Source organism: Ambystoma mexicanum, chromosome 1p (assembly GCF_040938575.1).
Source record: "Ambystoma mexicanum isolate Mex_15411 chromosome 1p, UKY_AmexF1_1, whole genome shotgun sequence".
Lineage (NCBI taxonomy): Eukaryota > Metazoa > Chordata > Amphibia > Caudata > Ambystomatidae > Ambystoma > Ambystoma mexicanum.
Window position 1 is genome coordinate 839,984,495 of NC_090921.1, and position 24,585 is coordinate 840,009,079.

Genomic DNA, 24,585 nt, shown 5'->3' on the forward strand with positions numbered 1-24,585 from the left:
TGGTCTAGAAAGTTATAAAATGTAAGTAAAGTCAATTTCACTTTACTGCTCTTGGAAACGGTAGTTTCACCAAGAGAAGGTATTTAAACCTTTGGGAAATCTGAAAGACTTCCCTGTGCCACTGCACTGAAGGTGCTGTGTCACAATATAAAGATGTTAACGTTATTTATTGAGCGTCCGTTCACCAAAGGGTATCTTAGCGCTGAGGAGGAAGACTACAGGCAAGGAGGCACCCAGCCAAAAACAAATATACCTAGAAGAGATAGGTCTTCAGAGCCTTCTGAAAGGCTAGGTGATTGGATAGTGACTTCAGAGTCAATTTAAGACTGTGATAGTTGAGACGCAGTAATAGAAAAAGCCAGACCACCTAGACGCGAACGGCGATAGGGAGGCACCGATAGCAGACCTGCTGAAACTGAGCGCAATGGACGGTTGGGGATGTACTGCTCAAATTTAGCACAGATACTCTGCCCCCCTGGCCAAGGAGAGCCCGGTGAACGATGCACAGCGACTTAAATTTAACATGCTGTGCCACCGGAAGCCAATGAAGAGGACGGAGTACCAGGGTTATGAGACCCATATGGAGTGCCCATTGCCAGCCTGGCAGCCAGGTTCTGCAGGCGCTGCAATCTACCCATCAGCCCCTTGGACTGAGCGAGGTACAGAGTTGTAGTAATCCAACCTGCTAAGAACCATTGCTGCAACTACAGGCGGACGCAGCAGGGGGAGGAATCGGGTGATGCCTATGGAGTTTGTCGGACTCCAAAGTCACAAGAAAGATTCCCAATCACAGAAAAATACATGAGTGGGGGAAACGGGTCTCACTCGCTCCAGGTTAGAACTGAAGTCCTAAGGTCCAGCAAAAAGAGCTGGGGTCTCTAAGGTAGAAGGGAATGAACACATTTCTGAATATCTAAATGTTTTTGTTTTTAAGTAATAATAACTGTAGTCATTTTTCAGTTTGGCCATAAAGAAGTTTATTTATACTGAGTTGTCTAAGTGCGTTGCTTGACCATTTCATTGTGGACCCCCTTACAAGCTCACCAACTCTTGAGACTTTAGACGACTCACTTGGCTACCTTAAACTGGTTTGGCTACATCCCCCAGAGTTGTCCCCGTCATAATACAAGGTTGGCCTTCTATACATCTGTCCACATTATAGAAAATCAGTCCCAACAGTAAGTAACTGTTACTGCTGTACAAGTGCCAGATCTGTTAATATGAAGGTGTTTGTGAATACTGTGTGGGTTTGGCTGGGACCTAAATTGATTATCTTTTTGTTTCTTTTAGGGCATGTGGAGCTCGTATTGCCAGTCGTACTGATGAGTTGCGCGATGACGATATTGGCACTGGAGCGGGGCTGTTTGAAGTTAAAAAAATTGGCGATGAATATTTTACCTACATCACAGAATGCAAAGACCCAAAAGCTTGTACTATTCTTCTTCGGGGAGCTAGCAAGGAAATTCTAGCTGTAAGTTGGTATCTGTCTTGTTTCTGATGTACATATTTACTTTCTCCTTAACTGATAGTTGTTGGGGCGAATACTCATAAATGTTTTAATTCCCTTCACCTTGGAGACCCCCAGCAACTTTCCTGGATTTTTGAGGACTTGATTTTTTTACCTGGAAAAGATTGTGAGTCTTTTTTCACACATGTATTTTGATGTGTTTTACCCTTGTGTTCTTTGATTATGGAGTTTTCTCCAGCATGGGGTCTGGCATGGATTCACATGCTCATGAATATTCCCCGTCGTCAGGCTGGGAATCCTCGGTAAAGAAAAAACCAGTATCAGTTTCGTTTCTGATCTGTCTTTCGTAGTAATAACCAATCACTGGTCTCTGCGGCATACTGACCACAGCCAATGACTGCCCTCTACCTAAGCACTGCCTCTGGCAGCCATCTTCAGATTTTTACCGCACGTTCATGTGTTGGGATCCTCGTGCTATTGCTCTCGAGCGTTAGTGCTATTTTTTTCACGTTTTTTCTCAAAAACTTCGTTTTTTCGGTCAAAAGAGCCTCAAGCTCCACCGACTCTCCATCCGATCAACAGGGACCCGTGTCGGATTCGTCTGCCCCCCTCAAGGGTGAAGTTTTTGTCGAGCTACGCTTTTGGAGGACTCTAGAAGTTTCTCAGGCCCGGCATGGCCCAGGAGAAGGGAAGCTCGACGCCCGGAAAGCTGTTCAGGGTCTGCCCTGGATGCCAGCTGCAGAAAGTCTTCAAGGAGGACGAACACTCTTTTTGTCTTTACTGCCTACATGAGGACAAGACGCACGTGGAGAAGGACTGTACGTTTTGCGGCAACATGTCGGAGTGGACCATGAAGGACCGCCATCAACGTCTCGCCAACTGGCTAGAAGGGAAGAGCCCGTCCGGCGAGAAGAAGAGGAAGAAATCCGAGCGGTTTTCTAAGACCTTAGAGGACGCCCCGGCGACGGGGGTCCAACATAAGGCCAAGCACCGCGAGTCCGCTGGCACCGGGAGCGCCGAACGGTCGGGCTCTACGGGCGCCAGGCAGGGCGCACCTTCCTCGGCACCATCAACCACGAGCCAACGCTCTGGGTCGGGTAAGAGGAAGGCCGAGCACCCGGCGAAGCTCCTGGAGAGGCCCCGGTCGAGCTCGAAGGCGGAGGGGGAGCGAGGCAGTGTTCCCCCCCCCCCCCTCAAGGATAAGGCGGTGAGCGCACCTAAGGTGGTGAAGGCCTTAATCCATCCGGCCAAGCCCTCTATCGAAACTGTCGCGGCGGCCCTGGCTCAGCCTGTGGAGGCTACACCAGTGGTGGCGACCTCTGGGCTCAGTCTCCCTGCCACCTCGGAGAGAGTCCTCTTTTGTGCCCATTGATAGGACCCCCGTGAAATCCCCCGTGGGGAAGAAAAAGGGTGGGCAGGGCGTCGTCGTAGATTCGGCCTCAACCTCGGAGGAGGAGCTGGTCGAGGTCTTAAGCCACGGCCTTGGCGTGGAAGAAGACCGGCCCGTCGGGATGGATCCCGACGCAGGTGACGACGACATCGTCGAGGGTACCGACGGGGCCCCTGATCGCCCGTCGGATTCCCCTCTGCCAGCGCCGCGAGACAACTCGGCGGCCATTTTGTTGGCTATACAGTCCTTATGCTCAGAGATAAGGACGTGTCTACCGTTGCCGACGGAACCTCTCCCGTCGGAGGACCCAGAACCGGGACCTTCTGGTGTTCCCCCTACCAAGAAATGAAGGACCCACCCTCCACCTCCTTTTCAGCCGTCGCGCCCCTTCCAGCCCTCCTCCCCGTCCACCCGAGGGGATGATACGGGGACTGACACGGCAGCGACGGGTACGGACGACGAGGTATACGACGAGGATGTACCGTCGTCGCCTCCCACCAGGGCTTCTCCGCCCGACGAGATTGGATCGTTCCACTCAATGATCGCCAGGGCATCCGAGCTTTTCCAACTCTGCCCTGAGGAGAAGGAAGGTTTCCTTTAACAGCGGCGCGAGGCCAAGAGGAAGACGGTCCTCGCGGTGCCTCTATTGGACGACATTTGGGATGAGGGCCTCACCCTCCTCAAGAACCCTTCCACGACGCCAGCTAGAAGAGACCGGTACGAGAAAAAGTACCGGGTCCCGGACACGGCCCCCCTGTGCCTCCGGGCGCAGCCTACCCTGGACTCCGTCGTCTCCGCGGCGGCCAGGAAAAAAGCGGGGGGGGGGGGGGTGCGGCCTCCACATCGACTTCCCCACCGGACGGCGAGGGAAAGAAATTGGACGCTATGGGACGCAGAGTCATCTCGTCTGCAGCGACGACCATTAAAGCTGCCAACGCCTTGGCTATCGTGGCCCGATACGACAGGGAGTTCTGGTACAAACTGGCTCCCCTGCTGGACTTCTTGCCGGACGACAAGAGGGCAGAGGCCCTGGAGATCCTGCAGGAAGGTGAGGTGGCTTCAGACCACGCCATTACCGTTGCGACGGACATCGCCGACACTGGGTTCCGCCAGTTGGGCAACGGCGTTTGCCTTAGGCGGCGTGGATGGCTCAAGGCTACGGACTTCCGTCAAGACGTTCAGACCAGAGTCCTGGACATGCCCTTCGATGGGAACAACCTGTTTGGGAAAACAGTGGACGATTCCCTTCAGGCCATTAAAGCGGACACCGAGACGGCCCGGGCCCTTGGAGTTCTGCAACAACGACGGACGCCCTTTCGGAGCAGCGGAGGCAAGGGCACCTCCAAAGGTTCCGGTGGCGGTTTCTCCTCCTACCGTCAAGCGGCCCGCTCGTCGTCTCAGGAGGCCTACAGAGGACGAGGCAAGTCTGGCGGACCCCGCCGTCGTCGCCAAGGACAAGGCGGTAAAGCCTCGTCGAAGCAGGATTGAACCGGCCGGGGGGTCGGGCCCCCACCGAAGCACCACGGTGGGAGGCCGGCTGGCGAGCTTCGTCAGTGTGTGGGAGTCCATCTCCACTGACCGTTGGGTGCTGGACGCCTTGGCCCGGGGCCACGCGCTCATGTTTCAAAGAAAGTGTCCGCGCGTCCCCCCCGTGGCCAGGAAAGAACTTCATGTCCCTCAACTTCTCCTGGAGGTGAAGGCGATGCTCAAGAAGGGCGCCATCGAACTCGTCCCAAAGAGGCTTCGGGGCTCCGGAGTCTACTCGAGATAATTCCTCGTGAAGAAGAAGACGGGGGGGGGGGGGGGGGGATGGCGCCCCATCCTGGACCTGCGACGTCTGAACAAGTTCATCAAGGCGCAAAAGTTCCGGATGGTCACCCTCCAGCACGTCCTGGGTCAGCTGGAGGAAGGAGACTTCCTGTCGTCGTTGGATTTGGAGGATGCCTACTTCCATATTCCCATCCTGAAGGGGCACCGAAAATGCCTCAGGTTTGTGGTCCAAGGGCGTCATTACCAGTTCAAAGCCCTCCCCTTGGAACTACGGTCGGCACCCAGGGTGTTCACCAAGTGCCTCGCACCGGTGGCGGCTCAGCTGCGCCGCAAAGGGATCCACGTCTACCCCTACCTGGACGACTGGCTCATCCGAGCCAAGACAAGGGAGCTCGCCGTGGTTCACACGGCAAGGACCGTCCAACTTCTCACGGACCTGGGATTCTCCGTGAACTACGCCAAATCCCACCTGGTACCTGCGCAAGACGCTCTGTTTCTGGGAGCGAGGCTCAGCACAGTGTCCCTTCTGGCCTCCCCGTCGGAGGAGAGGACCAGGACGATCCTGGGCAAGGTGCAGCGGATGTTGGTGGCCGACGCGGCCAAGGTGAGGTCCATCAAGTCCCTCCTCGGAATGATGTCTTCCTGCATCTACCTCATTCCCATGTGCAGGCTCCGGATGCGCCCGTTGCAGGAGTTCCTGGACGCACGCTGGATCCAAACGACGGGCAGCTTCGAGGAAAGGATCACACTCGACGAGAGTTTCCGACGAGCGATCCGGTGGTGGGGCACCTGCGCGCATCTGACGGCGGGCATGGACTTCCAGACCCCAGCCCACCAGGAGACAGTGACCACGGATGCCTCCCTGGAAGGGTGGGGAGCGCACACCGAAAATCTGCACGCAAGCGGCCTTTGGCTCCCGACGGAGAAATCCTTACATATCAACGTCCTGGAGCTCCGTGCAGTGTTTTGGGCCCTCGGGTCCTTCTTCCCGTCCCTCAAGGGCAAGGTGGTGAGGATCTTCACCGACAACACCACCACCATGTTTTACATCAGAAAACGGGGCGCAATTAGGTCCCCAGCACTGTCCAAGGAGGCGCAGGACCTGTGGCATTGGGCAGTCGCCCAAGGGATGTTTCTGGTGCCGTTTCATCTGGCAGGGATAAAAAACACCATCGCCGACTCACTCAGCAGGGAGCTGCGCTCGTGCCACGAGTGGGAACTAAGGCAGGATCTAGTGGATCGCCTCTTCCGACGGTGGGGCACACCCCAGATCGACCTGTTCGCGACGGCGACGAACTCCAAGTGCCGGAGGTTCGCCAGCAGGTTTCCCCAGGCGAGGAGCATGGGCGATGCTTTCTCGTTCCCCTGGGAGGGCCTGTTCCTCTACGCGTTCCCTCCTTTGCCACTGCTAATCCGGCTCGTCAACCAGCTCAAGAGGTCACGGTGCAGGATGATCCTCGTCGCACCTGCGTGGCCGAGGCAGATATGGTTCCCGGACCTTCTGGACTTGTCAGCGTCCCCGCCAATCAAGCTGCCGGTGGATGCGGATCTGCTCTCCAGGGAAGGAGGCGCCATCCTCCACCACGACCCGAAATCGCTGAACTTGCAGGCCTGGCTCCTGCAGCGCTAGAGTTTGGAGGATACGACATACCGGCCGACTGCAGAGAAGTTCTTGCAAAGGCCAGGGCGTCCTCGACTCTTAAATGCTACGGACACAAATGGAAGAGGTTCTCTGTCTGGTGCCACGCACAGAAGATTAACCCTCTACGGATTACGGCTCCCCAAGTACTGCCGTACCTGCTGACGCTGGCCAAAGCTGGACTGGCACACGCGTCCATCAAGATTCATCTTGCTGCGATCTCCCGATACACCAGAACCACGGGGCGGACGTCCTTGTGGTCTCATCGTCTGGTGAAAGAGTTCATGAACGGACTGTTCAGATCGTTCCCGCCGGTGAAGGCTCCGGCCCCAGCGTGGGAGCTCAACGTGGTGCTGACCAAGCTCATGGGACCTCCGTTCGAGGCTCTGCACTCGGCCCCGTTGAAGTTTCTGTCGTGGAAAACAGCGTTTCTTGTGGCCATCACCTCCGCACGACGGGTGGGAGAGATCCAGGCCCTTTCCTGCAAGGCCCCGTACTTGACTTTCCACGACACGAGGGTAGTGCTCAGGACGCACCCCTCCTTCATGCCCAAGGTTTCGTCAGACTTCCACCTCAACGAACCCTTGGTGTTGCCTGTATTCTTCCCGTCGCCTTCGTCGCCGGCTGAGAGAACTTTGCACTCGCTGGATGTGGCTAGAGCGCTGAAGTTCTACGTGGACCGCACGAAGTGTTTTCGGAAGACGTCACAACTCTTTGTGAACTTTGGACCTGTCAATCGGGGGAAGGCTCTCTCGAAGGCTTCCATTTCTAGATGGCTCTCCGGCTGTATCATGTACTGTCATCGGTTGGCAAACCGACCGCTGCCTGGCCATCCGAGAGCCCATTCCACCAGAGCGATCGCAGCTACCACGGAGTTCCTTTCTGGTGTGCCCCTGCTGGACATGCAGGGCTGCTACGTGGAGGTCGACGCACACCTTCACGAAGTTCTACTGCATCGATCGGGATTCCAGGGAGGAGTCCAGGGTCGGCCAAGCAGTGCTGCGCAACCTGTTCGCCTGAGGTGAGCCTGGTGAGGAGGTAAGATGCTTAATGTTGAGTTTGATGCAATGCTTAATGTTGAGCCTTTGCCACCTCCCGTGGTTGTGCATGTGTGTACTGCTTTGTATTCTTTATTCATGAGCATGTGAATCCATGCCAGACCCCATGCTGGAGAAGGAACAAGTTACTTACCTGTAACTGTTGTTCTCCAGCATGGGTCTGGCATGGATTCACATGCGAACCCTCCCGCCTACCCCTCTGCGGCTCTTCACTTGGTCATACTGCCACTTCACGTGCTTCCAAATCTGAAGATGGCTGCCAGAGGCGGTGCTTAGGTAGAGGGCAGTCATTGGCTGTGGTCAGTATGACGCAGAGACCAGTGATTGGTTATTACTAAGAAAGACAGATCAGAAATGAAACTGATACTGGTTTTTTCTTTACCGAGGATTCCCAGCCTGACGACGGGGAATATTCATGAGCATGTGAATCCATGCCAGACCCATGCTGGAGAACAACAGTTACAGGTAAGTAACTTGTTCCTTAGATAACTCCATAGGCACCATCTTTTTGTGTGTTGCAGTGACAAAGGGATGTCTTTTAGACTTCCAAAATGTTTAAATACCTTTTCTGGGATAAACTACCATTTCCCAGAGAATGTAAGGTTAAATTGACTAGTAAAATCTTTTTAAATTCCTAGACCCAGCACACACTATCTTCCTATAGAGTGCTGGGGGGTTACCTAGTATCCCCTGTGTCTAGAAACTCGCATAGCAGTCAAATGCTACCCTTTCCTATTGGAAAATGGCTGGTGGCAGTGGTTTTACAACTTACTACCATGATTTTTCCAGACCACAAGCACCGGTAGCTAAAAATCGCGGGAGCCATGTCTTTCAAGATGGCGCCTTGAACCCCTTTCTTTAAACAGGTCCCGGTTGTCTTTTTCGCTGTGTTTTTGTTTTTGGAAAGGGCCTTCTAGAGTTGGTCTCTGCGTGCCAAACCAGGGTTGGTCCCTTTTGTTAGGCCTTTGGCGGGCTTCAGGACTGAAGACTGCCTCTGGTGCCGGAGTGTCTGGGGTGGGCAGGAAGTGAGGAATGTGCCCGAAACTCCCTGTGCTTAGTCTCGTAGGAGACCCAAATGCACTTTGGCGTGATTGGTTGGCTGACTGTCCGGCAAGGACTGCCACCATGTGAAAGGGAGAAAACTGTTTAAAAGGCGAGTCTCTAGGCTTGGAAGAACCAAAGACGAGCTTGAAGAGGGCGGCTGCTGCAATTCCTGGACCATTGGTTTGCCCGGTGAAGCCCTGCTGCAGTTCCGAATTGCCAAGTTCATCTAGACAGAGAAGCCCCTTCAATGTTTGAGTTGGTAGGACCAATCAACTCGTAAGCCACCTGGATACCATTCTCGGAGCTGGGTAGGTTTAACCAGGGGGAACGACACCAGCTTGTGTGCTTGACTACAGCTACACGAAGCGAAGATCTTCCATTTGCCAGCTTGTTTGACCAGTCCCAGTGCAGGAGTCCCCCAATGTCCTTCCTCTTGTCCCCACGACTGAGGCTCCGGAACAGTGAGATCTGCAGGAACTGCCAGTAACCAACGTCTTCAGCTGCGTCTTTTCTTCATGTTAAGGTAGTGTGCCAACCCTATTGAGAGAACTTGCCTCTCGCGGTGGTTCGTGAAACTTTCCCAACTTGCAGGCCTAATCAGTTTGTGACCCAACCTATGATTCTTTTTCTTACAAACTACTTCTGAGAACTTTGGCAAAGACTTTACCGTTTACTACAAGAATTCCTCTTCCCTATCCAAGACACTAGCCCATTGACTTTGGCCTTTGGCCTAGGCTGATTCAACTGATTCGAGTCCTCTAGCGAACTGAAACTATTTGCACTGCCTAAAAGTATTTGATCTATTTTATTAACTTGTGCCTTTGTACTCCTATCTAAAGTGACGGAAATGCCATTTTGTTCCTATTTCAGGGGTGCCTAATTTACTCAGAAATGTATTGGTTTGGTACTGAAGTGGGTTTGTGTATGATATTATTAAGTTGTCTCCTTCTAGTGAATGTTTTCTAAATGATTGTGTAATAAATTAATAGTGTTTTACCAAGAAACCTCAAGTGTCTACTTGAACCACTGTGATTGTAAGACCTCTGTGTAACATCTTTTACTGCTCATATTCCCTCTTGAGGTAAGCCTGGCTGCTCAGCTTGCTAACAAAAACTGTGTAGTACAGACTTATACCAAAGCTTGGTTTGGCTTACACCTGTAGTACTAATTGTATGTGGTGGTCCCAGAGGGTACTGCATGCAATTCTGCCGAACACTAGTCGCGAGTGGCTAAATGGTGATGTTCCCTAATCTTGGATTGGGGGAAAATGAGGGATGATTGTTGAAGAGATTAAAGGCTCTATCTCAAATGAGATTCATAACCCATACTTCCACAGAACACTGAGTCTCCTTAATCGGCTTACAAAGGTTTGGGAGAATGGGACATGGTCTCTTATGTAATGATGTATTTAAGTTTGCATGTCCTATTGGTATTTGGTCCACTTGACTTCCTAGCCCATTGCTGATTAGCAAGCAAGTTTGAGGCCTAAAGGCTTGCATTATTTAACATGTAGAAAATGCAAATATACTTTTGAGGGGATTGGGTCCTCCGACTTATTCCAAATCTATGACATTGATCACCACAGCTGTGCTGCTTCAGAAAATCTTCCTACGTCGATACGCCGCCTTCGAGGACCTCCTCCGACGGCTGACGTCACGATGTTATAAGTAGGACGCACGACGCCCGTAGCCTCAGTTCCGTTTTTTTCCGCGAACGTGTTCGCTTCGGAGATCTCGGCACGCCTCGACTCTCTGGAGTTTGTTCTTCATCGGTTCTTAGAACCTTTTAGTTTGTGAAGTTTTCCTTTGTAAGATGTCTACCTTGTCTTCCACCCCGCGTCCGGGCTTTAAGAAGTGCAGAGACTGCGGGTCCAAGATGTCGCTGACGGACCCGCACGACGCCTGCCTCTGCTGCCTCGGGGAGGCCCATGACACGGATGATTGTCGACTGCCAGTCACTTACGTCCAAAGCGTTGGGGGAGCGCAAGAAGAAACTGTCGGTAGGTAAGGTGTCCCAGCCACGGAAGTAGAGGTCTGCAGGGCTTTCGAAGGACGATTCGAGGGGTGACTCTCTGCATCGTCGTCGGAAGGTCCCGGAGTAGGTCCCGCCACTCCTCTGCCTCTTCGAGGCACTCCCGGAAGGGCGGTCATCGGTCGCCTTCCCCAACCCTGCCCGTCGGCAGGTCGCTTATCCCACCAAGCATGCTGCGCTGGAGGAATGGGCTTCCTTTGGGAAGAAAATGTTAGCGATTCTCGAATCGCAGGGCACTGGTCCGTCCGCGCCTCCGATTGGGATCGGTTGAGACACTGCTCGTATGCCTTCGGGCTCGGGTGGTCGGCACGATTCGCGGGAAAGGGGAATCGTTCTCGTCATGCCCGTTCCAGGTCCCGGTCCTCGACGTGCTCGAGGCCGTGTGGTGTCTTCGAGGAAGACATCGACTGTGGCGCCGAGGTCGTCGACTGACTCTTTCGAGGCTCTGCCTCCGAAGAAGTCGTTGACGCCATCGGCGCCAAGGCAGTCGAGGGACACGCTCGGGGCTCCGCCCTCGAGGCCTGTGTCGATGCTGTTGACGCCAATTCACTCGATGCCTTTAGAGGCTGTTTCGACGGGGGTGCCCTGGGGCACGGTGGAGCCCCCTAGAAAGGCTCTGGCCAAGGTCAAGCATGGCTTTGTTCCACATTCTGCGCCTTATTACCGCCATCTTGAGTTTATTTCGGAGGTGGATGAGGGCTCTGATGATGGCATGGTTCCTGATACGGTGCCAGATGAGATTCTCTTGGGCCATAGTTAAATTGAGGACCTGTGTCAGTCCCTGCACGACGTCAGTGGTCTGGACACCTCTCCGGAGGTGGAGTTTTGTAGGCCTCAGCCTGGCACTCATGCAGACTCCTCGTACCGGCGTCTTATGTCTAGGGTCACCGAGTACTTGGGGTGGTCTGCTCCCCCAGGGGATTTTCTTCAGAATGACCTTGCGGATATCCTCGACCACGGTCCACCAACTGACCCGGTACTGCCGTTCCATATGGCTCTACAGAGGAGGTTGGCGGCAGCTTGGACTGCTCCGGAGAGTCTCCCGGCAGTGGGCAAGTCTTTGCTGCGAAAATACCGCCCAGCCAGTAGCGACCCCTGCTACTTGACCAAGCACCCCACTCCGGAGAGTTTGGTGGTGCAGGTGGCTACAGCCCCAGCAAAGCAGGCGTCGTATCCTACCATCCCTCCTGATGGGGGACAACCAATGTTTTGATGGTTGGGTGAAGAAAGTGTTTTCTTCAGTGGGTATGGCGCTTCAGGCGGCCAACTCCGTATGTGCCTTGTCTCAGAACACGCACACTCTGTGGAACTGTTTCCTTAGCGGCTGAACATATTCCCGAAGGGGTCGAACGGGATGGTTTCCTTGCTATGGTCCAGGATGGCAAGGATGCCATGTGTGAGGCCGTTCAGTCGGGTTTGGACATGGCAGATTGCGTCAACGGTCCATGGCGGCGAGCACCGTGATACGCAGGTTTGCGTGGTTGCAGAAGTCGGGGGTTTGCTCCTGATGTGGAGGCCCGGGTCCTCGACATGTCCTTTGACGGGGAACATCTTTTTGGCAGTAAGGCTGACGAAAGCCTTGAGAGGTTGCAGACCTCCAAAGCTGCAGCAAAGTCGTTGGGCGCTGCAGTTCGACAACCTCTGCCTTTTCGTCCTAGGGGACAGCAATGGAGGCGAGGTTCCTTTCGTTATTACTTCTCCTTTGGTAAACAGAAAGGAGCTGCCAGTCAAAGGGGCCACTGTAGGAGTGCCAGAGGTGGAAAACAAGGTACTCAAGGTGCCAAGGCCACTCGGGCAGTTGCCTCTTTGCCAACGCCGCTTCAGCTCAGTCATGAGGCCATGTCCCATGGTTCGCCGGTTGGGGGGAAGGCTGGCGCAGTATCTTGTAGAGTGGCGTGCCATTACTTCAGATGTGTGGGTTCTGGAGATCATAGCCCACGGCTACTGTCGTCTTTTCCGGCAGAAGCCTCAACAATCCACCGGGGAATTTCTCTTTGAAGAGTCCGGGTCCGCTCCTTGCGCAGGAAATTCAATCCCTGCTGGAGAAAGGCGCCATAACTGGTGCCTGTAGCCGAAGAGGAACAAGGGATGGTATTCCCCCTTATTTTTTGATTTCCAAGAAAGACGGGGGATTGAGACTGCGCGGTTTGAACACACTCCTCAGGAAGGACAAGTTCAAGATGGTTACACTCTCTCGTCCTCCAGGACCTTCAACTTCATGACTGGTTGGTGTCTCTCGTCCTCAAGGACACTTATTTTCATGTGCCGATCCATCCAAAGCACAAGAAGTACCTGAGGTTCGCGGTTGGCGACTCACACTTTCAGTTTTGGGTCCTGCCGTTCGGATTGACCTCCGCCCCGAGGATCTTTACCAAGCTCATGGTAGTGGTGGCAGCGCATCTCAGGAAAGGGGGGGGATTCACGTCTACCCCTGCCTGGACGATTGATCAGGGCGCGCTCTCCCAAGCAAGTCCTTGATCATCTGTCAGTCACCTCCCACTCCCTCCACAAGCTAGGCTTCTCCCTCAACTTAAAGGAGTCCCATTTGACACCATCTTAGATGCTCCAGTACATCGGAGCAGTGCTCGACACATCCCTGGGGCAGTGTTTTCCTCCCCATGTGAGGGCTCATCACATTCAGAAGATGGTGCACAAGTTTCAACATGCCCAGAGTCTCCCTGCGTTCGAGTTCTTGAGATTGCTCGGCCTCATGGCATCCTGCATTCTTCTGGTGCCAGAGGCCAGGTTGCGGATGAGATCTTTGCAATGGGCACTCAAGCTCCAGTGGTCGCAGTCCTCCGGCAGGATGTTGGACCCTGTTCAGGTGCCGTCCTCGGTCACCGAGGACCTTCTGTGGTGGACCGTCGAATACAATCAGCTGAAGGGGTTCCATTTTGGCTCCCCTTGCCGGAGGTGACGATCCTGACGGACGCATTCCTCACCGGATGGGGAGCTCATGCCAACGAGTTGACAGTCAGCGGTCGTTAGTCTCCGTCGGAGTCTAGAGTCCATATCAATCTGTTGGAGCTGAGGGCAGTCAGGCTTGCCCTGAAGGCTTTTCTGCCGACTGTGCGAAAAAAAAAGGGGGGGGGGGGTTACTTCCTCTGTGCAGGAAGCGATGCAGCTCTGGTTCTAGGCAATCCAGCAGGAAGTTTCGATCTCGGCAGTTCATCTGGCCAGACACGAAAACGAGACTGGGGATGCTCTAAGCAGGCAGGGCACGATCTCTCAAGAGTGGGAGTTGGCTCAGGAGATTCTCTTGGAGTTCTTTGCCCTTTGGGGCATCCCTGAAGTGGATCTCTTAGCCTCCAGTGTCAACCGGAAGTGCAAGGTTCTGCTTGCGGGAATTTCCTCCAAAAGGAGCCTTAGACGCGTTCATGGTGGAGTAGTCTTTCCCACTGCTGTACGCGTTTCCTCCAGTCCCCGTCCCGCAAGTGCTGCGGAGGTTATGAAGGTTCGGTTCCTGGATGATCCTCATTGCTCCGGCGTGGGCCCGGAGGACGTGGTACCCGGACCTTCTCGACTTGTCCATCTGCCCTCCACGTCGTCTTCCCTACCGAGGTGATCTGCTCTCACGGGAGATGGGGGGGGGGGGGGGGTCAGGTTCTCCATCCAGAGGTCGGATCCCTCAACCTTCACGTTTGGTTTCTGAAAGGTTGAGGTATAAGGATTGGGACCTCCCTGAAGACATGATGGAGGTGTTGCTTTCGGCCAGAAGGCCCGCAACAAAGTCCCTGTACCGTTGCCGTTGGCGAAAGCTCTGCGACTGGTGCAAGGTTAAGAATGTGGATCCTTTTGCATGTGACATTCCTGTGGTTCTTTCTTTTTTGATTTCTTTAGCCCACAGGGGCTTGCAAGTGGGTACTGTTAAAGGTTACCTGGCGGCGCTGTCCATATTGAAGCGCTCGTCTGAAGAGTGTTCTTATTTTAAAATTCCTTTACTTTCTCAGTTTCTAAAAGGGCTCACTAAAGTGTTCCCTCCGTCACCTTTCCAGGTGCCCTGTTGGGATTTGAACCTTGTCATCAAGTTGCTGATGGATGCTCCGTTTGAGCCTTTGCATTCATGCCCTTTGAGACTGTTAACTCTTAAAACTGTATTTTTGGTTGCGGTCACTTCCGCTCGCAGAGTGAGTGAGTTACAGGCACTTTCAGTTAAGCCACCCTTCACTGTATTCCAGAAGGGCAGGGTTGTCCTTGGAGTTCGTCCTTCCTTTCTTCCGAAGGTATTGTCGGAATTTCATTTAGGTCAGAAGGTTGTTCTTCTGGCATTTCATCCTCCTCCACATCCTGGTAAGGAAGAGGCGAGGCTCCATAGGCTCGATCCTAGGGGAGCTTTAAGCTTTTATATTTCACGCATGTCCCGGGTCAGAGAGGACGATCAACTCTTCATTGGTTACGCTGGAAAGCGTTTGGGACAAGCTGTGACTAAGCAGACTTTGTCTCGCTGGATTATTCTGACTATTTGAGTGTTACCGCTTGGCGGGTAAGGACCCACCGGTAGACTTGCGGGGGTCCATTCTACCAGGGGTATGGCTGCCTCTACTGCCCTACAGAGGGGTGTTCCTATTCGTAACATCTGTGACACAGCCACCTGGACTTCGATCCATACTTTTGTACGTCACTACTCCCTCGATTCTATCCGTGGGCAGGCTCCGGCCTTTGGCAAGGCGGTCCTTTGCTCTGCAATTTGATTGGGCATTCTAAATTTCTTTTTTTAAATTATTTTCCCACCTCCTTGCATTGTTACTGCTTTGGGAGTCTGTCATAGATATGGAATACGTCGGAGGACCCAATACCCTCGAAGACCAAGTTACTCTCTTACCTGGTAATGTTCTTTCGATGGGATGGTCCGACGACTTATTCCATATCGCTCCCTGCCTTCCCCGCTACAGAATTTCTTATGCGATTGCATCTTACGTTTCCGCAAGTCTGTGTGGTCAGACTGGCAGAAGACTGGTGCCACACGTTCTGGGGAAAAAAAATACAACTGAGGCTACGGGCGTCGTGCGTCCTATTTATAACATCCAGTGACGTCGGCCGTCGGAGGAGATCCTCGAGGGTGGCGTATCGACGTCATCGACGGAGGACGCAGGCGCCGAAAGATTTTCCGAAGCAGCGCAGCTGTGGTCATTAGTCATAGATATGGAATACGTTGTCGGACAGTTAACGATCGAAAGTTACCAGGTAAGAGTAACTTGTTCTTCTAATTTTCATAGGTAGTGCTATCAATTGGCACCAATGAAAATGTTAATTACATTTTATAGCTTATTTGTTCAGTTTTTCTGAAGTCCAACTAAGGGCGTCATAAAACCATACTTTGAATGGATTGTGTCCTACAGCGTATTCCTCATCTTGTGATATTCGTTATCGCCAGCTTCGCTGCTTCGGAATTTCTTTTTTTCGGCAGAGGGCGCTGTGGTGGTGGCGTCGATTGTCCCTCGACAGGCTCAGTTCCGTGTCGACGTCACTGCTGGTATAAATGGCTCGAGCCGCGCCCGTTGGCTTCAGTTCAGTTTTTCCGATTGCTTCGCTCTCGTGAACGGCGCACTTCGAGATTTTCTGTCAAAATGTCTTCATCATCAACCGCTTCTACACCCAAGACTGGGTTTAAGAAGTGTATCGACTGGGGGTTGAAGATGTCTATCACCGATCCTCACCGTATCTTTCTTAGGTGTCTGGGTTCAGGTCATCGAACCAGCGACTGTGGCTCCTGTCAGTCAATGATGGAGAAGGCGCTCCGTGAGAGGAGAAATAAGTTAGCGGTGGGACGGGAGGCATCAAAGGCCACTTCGGAGGCCTTGTCGAAAAGGCATAAAAAATCGTCCGATTTAAAGGAATCGGAACATCATTAAAAAAAACTCAGACCTCGTAGTAGATCGAGACTATCTTCTTCGTCATCTTCAAGAAAACTAAAAAGGAGACATAGATCTCCATCGTCATCATCCGATACATCAACTGAATTTGTTCAATGTCCTACAAAATCGGATTCCCCAACAAAATGGGAAGATTTTAGGAAAAAATGATGCAGGTCTTTGAGAATGCGGCCTCGACCCCCTCAAAGAAACCTCAGAAGAGCCAGACCCCAGGTCGCTCCATTGGACGACGCAGGGAAGTAGGGAACTACTGCGGTAAAACCCAGTAGTATGGGTGAAGCCTGTAAAACTCGAGTCGACAAGTCTTCGAGAGATCGAGAATAGTGCTTCCCTGATCCCTCATAAAAAGCAGTTGTCGAAATCAAGCGCAACTTCAACGGCTTCGATATCGAAGCCTAAACTATATTTCAGGCCTTTATCGAAGACTTTGAGTGTATCGAAGGTTCCTTCGAAGAAAATACCTATTCCTTCGACAAAAAATCAGGGGGAAGAGCGGTTTACACCCTTACCGACGTCAGAATTTTTTTTTTGGTCCATGTCTTCAATTTTTGAATAATCTGACTCTGAGGATGAAGATGTCGCTCCTTCTGGAGTAAAATATGGCACTAGACAGGTTCCAGAGGAACTTATAAACCCTGAATCTAAAATGAGACCTGCGCGAGACTCTACATTCTGCTAGTGGCATTGACACGTCACCTGAATTAGTGTTTGCTGCACCTGATCCTGCAGAGCATGCAGATTCAGGCTACAGGAGTTTGATGAACAGGGTGATAGAATATATGGGTTGGGGAAGAGCCTCACCTACTTTTGAACAGGATGATATGACGGACATAATAGTTCGAGGCCCCCAGAAAGATCCAGTTCTCCCTTTCCATAGGGCGTTTCAGAGGACGGTGGAATAGAACTGGGAAAAACCTGATAACATTGCTGCAGTAGACAGATGTATAGAACTTCTACTTCAGATCCAGAATATCTGAATAGACACCCTACTCCAGAAAGTCTGGTTATTCAGGCTGCTACTACTTCGAGACAGACGGCATAGTCATCCATCCCTCGGATAGGGAGGAAAGAAAGTTGATGCTTGGGCGCGTAAAGTTTTTACTTCAGGTAGCATGGCCTTTAAATTAACCTATGTCACCTGTACCCTGGCCAGGTTCACACATACCCAATGGGAATGCATTTTGGCGGCGGCTGAACATATTCCGGAAGCCGAGGAAAGGGAAGGCTTCCTGAATATAGTCAGACGGGAAGAAGGCAATGGGGGAATGTCTCCAGTCTGGACTGGATACTGCTGATAGTATTAGCAGATCTATGGCATCAGCCACAGTGCTACGCAGATTTGTGTGGTTGAGGAAGTTGGGGTTTGCACCAGATGTGCAGGCCAGACTTCTCAACATGCCCTTTGCACAAGGCTGTTTGGTAGTAAGGCTGATAGCCTAGAAAAGCTACAGACCTCAAAAGCGGCAGCTAAATCCCTTTCCATGCGACAACCTCAAAAACCCTATTTGGGCTCATTTTCCTGGAGGGGTCGTCCTTCTCGATACTACTTCTGTTGGTAGAGGAAGAGGACAGGCTTTTCAAAGGGGCAAAAGAAATGTCACTCGTGGTGGACGAGGAAAGACTACAAAGCCATCTTCAGGAACGTCATCTATGCACTCATCCGCACCTGCAGCCGCCTCCAAATCACTCTGAGGTCTTATACAAAACACCAGTGTGAGGCAGAATCTCTCAGCATCTGAAAGAATGGCAGGGCATTACTTCAGTTGCTTGGGCACTGGAAACAGTAGCTCAAGGTTACTGCCTTCCTTTCCTAAAAAGGCCTCACGATCATCCACCGGGAGCCAGCTCTACCAAAATTCCAGACCTCCTTTTGCAGGAAATTTTAACCCTGCTAGAGAAAGGTGCAATAGAACATGTACCTGTAGTGGAGAGGAACAAGGGTTGGTACTACCCTTATTTTCTCATCCCAAAGGACGGAGGATTGAGACCCATCTTCGACTTAAGAAACTTGAACAATTTCCTCAGGAAGGACAAGTTTAAGATGGTAACCCTTTCTCAAATCCTTTAGGCTCTCCAACTCCAAGACTGGTTGGTATCATTGGACCTTCAGGATGCTTATTCACATGCGCAATCCATCCGAAACACAGAAAATACCTGAGGTTGGCAGTTCTCACTATCAGTTTCGAGTTCTGCCATTGGGGCTGACCTCCGCTCCGAGGGTTTTCACCATTTCACCAAGCTGATGTCGGTTGTGCCAGCGAGTCTCAGGAGAGGGGGGGGGGATTCACATCTACGTTCTCCTGAACATCTGTCGATCACCTGCCACTTCCACCACAACCTGGGCTTCTCCCTCAATGTCAAGAAGTCCCACATGATACCATCCCAAGCACTCCAGTTTATCGGAGCAGTCTTGGACACTTACTCCAGCAAAGCCGCGCCGCCTGAGTTAAGAGCTCTCCACTACCAGCAGATGGTAACAAAATTCCAGAAAGCCCAGCATCTGCCAGCCTTCGATTTTTCTGAGGTTGCTCGGCCTTATGGCACCCTGCATTTTTCTGGTGCCAGAGGCCAGACTGAGAATGAGATCCCTCCAATGGGCCCTCAGAACTCAGTGGTCCCAATTCTTGGCGAGTATGTCAGATCTTCTGCAAGTCCCGGGTGCAGTTGCTCAGGATCTACTATGGTGGCCTTGCAACAACAACATCCTCAAGGGAGAATCTTTTCGGCAACCATGGCCAGAGATAACCGTTGTAACGGACGCCTCACTCACAGGGTGGGGAGCTCACACCAGCTATCTGACACTCAGCGGACGTTGGTCTCCATCGGAGTCCAAACTACACATCAACCTATTGGAGCTGAGAGCGATCAGACTAGCGCTGAAGGCCTTCCTGCCCTCTGTACAGGGAAAGAATGTCCTGATAATGACGGACAACACAGTGGCCATGTACTACCTCAACAAAAGAGGCGTAGGATCACTACCACTGTTCAGAGTGGCAATGCAGCTCTGGTTCTGGGCAATAAGAGAAGGAATCTGTCGGCAGTTCACCTAGCCGGAGAGCAGAACACGGCGGCAGACACTCTGAGCAGGCAGAGCACAGTCTCCCAAGAGTGGGAGTTGGCTCAGGAAGTCCTTCTAGAGATCTTCGTCCTTTGGGGAACCTCTCAAGTGGATCTGTTCGCCACCAGGGTAAACCGGAAGTGCGTTCAGTATTGCTCAAGGGAATTTCCCATGAGAGGAGCTCTAGGAGATGTGTTCTTGGTGGGCTGGGATTTCCCCCTACTGTATGCGTTTTCTCCAGTCCCCGTGATTTGTCAAGTAATCGGGAGGTTGAGAAAGTTCAGGAAAGCCATGATCCTAATTGCCCCAGACTGGGCCAGGAGGACGTGGTGTCCGAACCTTCTAGACATGTCCATCTGCCCTTCAGTACGTCTTCCGCGTAGAGAGGATCTTCTCTCGCAAGAGGAAGGTTGGGTTCTCCATCGAGAGGTCAGGACACTCAATCTATAGTTTCTGAGAGGTTGAGATACAAGGATTTGGATCTTCCGGATGACGTAATGGAGATTTTGCTTTCGGCCAGATGGCCAGCAACAAAATCCTTGTATCGGTGTCGTTGGAACAAGTTCAGTAACTGGTGCAAAGATAGGGATGTGGACCCTTTTCAATGTGGCACCCCAATGGTGCTTTCTTTCCTGTTACATCTAGCTAATCTGGGGCTCCAGATCGGAACAATTAAAGGATCCCTTGCTGCGCTTTCCATTTTTAAGCGCTCCTCGGAAGAAGTTTCGTACTTTAAAATTCCATTAATCATACAGTTCCTGAAAGGACTTACCAATGTATATCCTCCAATACAGTTTCATGTTCCAACTTGGGATTTAAACTTAGTTCTTAAATTCCTAACTTCTATACCATTTGAGCCTCGGCACTCCTGTCCATTGAGGCTTTTAACACTAAAGACTGTCCTTCTTATGGCATTAACATCAGCCTGCAGGGTTAGTGAACTACAGGCTCTCTCGTAAACCTCCATATACCATCTTTTACAAGGACAAGGTAGTTCTTCAGATTAAACCATCTTTCTTACCGAAAGTAGTTTCCCACTTCCAGTTGTCACAAAAAAATATTTTACAAACATTCTATCTTCCTCCTCATCTGGGTAAAGAGGAGAGATTGCATAGACTAGACCCCAAGAGGGCCTTCTGTGTTTACATTTCAAGAATAGCAAAATTACGTCAAGATGACTAACTCTTTGTGGGTTACACAGGTCGTAAATTGGGGTTAGCGGTGACCAAGCAAACTATATCCTGCTGGATCATTCTGGCTATATTGGAATGCTACAGATTAGCAGGAAAAGACCCACCGGATGGGCTACGTGCTCACTCCACTAGGGGAATGGCTACTTCTGCGGCTTTGAAGAGGGGAGTCACTGCAAAAGACATTTGCTCGGCTGCAACATGGGCATCAATGCATACCTTTATCAAGCATTACTGCTTAGATGCCTCCTCCAGTGAGGGTTTATTTGCCAGGCCGGTACTTCATTCCGTACATGAAAACAAGAACTAGCACTCCCACCACCAACTTGATCACTGCTATGGGAATCTATCAGATGATGAGGAATACGTGGGAGGACGCAAACCATTCTAAGAACAAGTTACTTACCAACTGTAACGTTCTTTCGACTGGATGTTCATCCCACGTATTCCTCATTGACCTTCCCAGCCTACCCCGCAGTAGTGTTTACGTTTTCTTACACTTTCCTCTCAAGATGGGCCTATCAGTCACATCATACGCCTGGATGTTGCACGAGTATTTCCTCGAAAAAACAGAATTGAAGCCAATGGGTGCGGCTCGAGCTATTTATACCAGCAGTGACGTCGACACGGAACGGAGCCCGTCGAGGGATAGTCGACTCCTCGAGCACAGCACCCTCTGCCGAAAAAAATAAAGTTCTGAAGCAGCGAAGGTGGCGATAACTAATATCGCAAGATGAGGAATACGTGGGCGGGACATCCATTCAAAAGAACATTACAGTTGGTAAGTAACTCGTACAAGTAGACAAAGATAATTCTTGGGTATGTATCATGTAAACACAATCGTAAAAACCAACTCAATACCTATGGTATGCAAACCAAGGTATAAACTTATTTAGAGGAGCAAGAAGCAAGTCAAGGTAAATCAAACCCAAGGTTGTACATTTGGGATAGTAATATACTATTCTTGGGGGGAGTAAAACCAATTTAAATATACTTTTAGAATACAATCAATAAGTCAAGGGTAGTAGACCCACTCAGTCATGCAGTGACACTCCGTTATGACCTCACATAATAAACCAACCCAGTTAAATGTATACTCCTTGCAACTGTACTTTTTAGATTTGTTCAGAGCTAGTCAATCAACTGAAATACTTTCGGGAGGGACCTTAAGCTACTCTATGATAAGTATGAACACTCCATTACTATTTTAGAATGCACTAAGCAATTAGAGTAAAGCCAAAAGCAATTGCACTTGTAGAAAGATGAAATGTATTTCATAGTAATTGACCAATTGGTACATAACTATCTGCTACCTAATAGCTAGTTCTCCAGCATAGGGACTGGCATGGATTCACATGCCCATGAATATTCCCCGTTGTCAGGCTGGGAATCCTCTGTAAAGAAATGTTTCATATCTGAGCTGTCTTTCTCCTAACCACTCACTGAGCTCTGGGTCATATTGCCCCCAGCCTGCCAGCCTGCCATCTACCCAAGCCCCTCCTCTGGCAGCCATCTTCAGATTTTGACCACACGTTCAAGTGTCGGGAGTCCTCGTGTTTAGCTCTCGAGCTTTTACTGCGTTTTTGCTTTTTGTAAGAGTTTTACTCTATTTTGTGGTCATTCGAGCCTTGTGCTCCATCCATCAACCTTCCGATTTAACGGGGGCCTGTTTCTAATGCTTCAGTGCCCCTCAAGGGCGAATTTCGTCTAGTTTCTTCGTGGTGGCATCCAGAAGATTCTTGAGGCCTAAGCTGCGTGGACCATGTCGGAGGATTTTTCAGCACCCCTGTTCAGGATTTGCTCCGACTGCAGCTTGCGGAATGTCTTTTCAGACAAGCATTCCCAGTGTCTTTACTGCCTGTAGCCAACGCACGTGGAGGAAGACTGCGTTTTGCCAGGAGATGCTTTCTCGCACACTGAAGGATAGGCTGCAGGCCAAGGCCCATGCTCTGGGTGGGTCCCAGCAGTATGCCTCTCCCAGTTTCAAGAAAGCTGAGCTGGTTTCTAAGACCTTGGAGGGCACCCCTCCCGCGGGGGTCCAACAAAAGGCTAAGCACCCGGAGTCCACTGCCACCTGGAGCGCCGTTGCGATGGGCTCTTTGGCGGCCAGGGCGCGTACGTCTCCAGCTCCAGTCAACGCTCAGGATCTTCGGCCAAGAGGAAGTCTGATCATCCGGGCAAGCTCAAGGAGAGGCCCAACTCTGCTCTACCGGAGAAGACCAAGAGGATTGGGGTTCAGACCCTGCCCCTAAGGAGAAGGCCAAGCAGGACAAGACTGCAGCCCTTAATGTGAAGGCCCCGGTGCACCCGATGAAGGCCCAGCCTTCCATCGAGGGGGTGTCAGCGTCCCTGCTGAAGATCTCCGAGGCGGCTCCGCAGGGCGCGACCCGGAAGTTGAGGGTGCCCCTCCTAGGAGGGAGGTTGTGTTCCAGCCCATAGAGAAGACCCAGGAGAAGATGCCAGTCATCTCCTCGAGACCTTCCCCTCTGGAAGTGAAGAAAGGAGGGGGGGGCTGCGGTGGCCCTCCAGGATACAGATATCTCCTCTGAGGCAGAGCTCACCTGCCTGCAAACCATCCAGGAGGAGGAAAACGTAGGGAACAGAGCCTACGACAATTGTGCTGGCGAAGGTGATGACAAAGGTGACAGTCGACGAGTAGCAAGGTGACGAGGGCCTGGGCTCATAGCCAGTGCCCCAGCTGCCTATTTTGCCTCAGCTGCCACCCCATCTCGGCTACCTCTTAGAGACCTCTCGGTGGACATCCTCTCGGCACGGCATACTCTGGTCTGAGATTAGGGCTAGGATGCCCATCGTGCCGACAGCGCTACCCGCGGTGCTGGGTTCGTATGACCCTCCCCTCCCCACCAATATCTCCACCTCCTAGATCTTCCCTGCCGGACGAGCTTGGCTCGTTCGACTCCATATACGGAGCTCACCCCTGAGGAGTAGTAGTGGTGCTTAAATCGATGAGGCGAAGAGAAAGACCATCCTCTGTCCCGCTCCTGGATGACATTTGGGACGAAGGTTTGTCTCTCATGAAAAACCCTTCTACGGCCCCGGCGAAGAGGGATCGTCTGGAGAAGTACAGGGTGCCAGACTCTGCGCCCAAGTGCTTGTGGGTCCAACTATCAGCGGCTGCCAAGAAGTCATTGGGCGCTTCTTCGGCAGCAGCCACTCCGCCATGGGGCGACTGGTCCGCTATTCTGCAGCGACTACCATCATGGCCGCCAAAGCCCTCGCCATCGTAGCGCACTATGACTGGGAACTGTGGTTCAAGATTGGTCCTATCCTGGACTTCCTCCCCAACGACAAAAGGTTGGAAGCGCTGGAAATTCTGCAGGAAGGTGAAGGTGCGTCGGACCATGCCATCACGGTGGCCACGGACATCGCAGACGCCGGGTTCTGCCAAATGGGCAACAGTGTTTCTGATGCTTGTTAATCTGCTTAGAATCACATGCTGTGCATAGGTCCGACATCCAGTGGTCACTGCGGAGTATTGCATCTTGTTTTTCGTAGTCGAAAAGGGACGTCGACCGGGCGTGTCTGAAATACTATCCCTATAGTGACGTGTGTTGTACCCACAATCCCTCACGCGTTGAGGTCCCTCAGATTGTTTTTTTCCGCCCAGCTACTGGTCGCCTTTACGCGGAGCTCCTCGAGAGACATTGCAAATTCCATCTCCTCGACCCTTGGTCGTTTTTTCCTGTTTAAAGATTTAATATATCGATCCCTCCCTCGACGCAGTGGTGAAGCTGGCTCCGCCGAGCAAGATCTTCGACGGAGGGGACGAGCGGAGGAGATCCGTCGGCGTTGCCGAACACGTGGCCTGGCCTCGCAGGCCAAATACAGTAGGGAGAGTGGGGTCGTGGGACATCTGATTCTTTTTCTGAGAATGCCTTTCCTTTTCCCCTTCCTTTCCCTTGGGGTAGTTATCACGCTTAATTGCCTCGGCTATGGAGAGGACACCCTTTAGGTTTTGCCCACTTTGTAAGGGCAAGTTTACTTGGAAGGACGAGCATTCACGGTGTAACCGCTGCTTGCCCCTCGATCACGTAGAGGAAGGT

General features: G+C 51.9%; 1 protein-coding gene across 1 annotated transcript in view; it reads left to right on the top strand.

Annotated features, from left to right (window-relative positions):
* CCT3 (chaperonin containing TCP1 subunit 3) overlaps positions 1 to 24,585 on the top strand; it is a 538,625-nt gene that overhangs the window by 328,837 nt on the left and 185,203 nt on the right. The window contains exon 11 of the mRNA XM_069652818.1: positions 1,291 to 1,471. Coding sequence (XP_069508919.1) covers positions 1,291 to 1,471 — 181 coding nt within the window. The remainder of the gene's footprint in view (positions 1 to 1,290; positions 1,472 to 24,585) is intronic.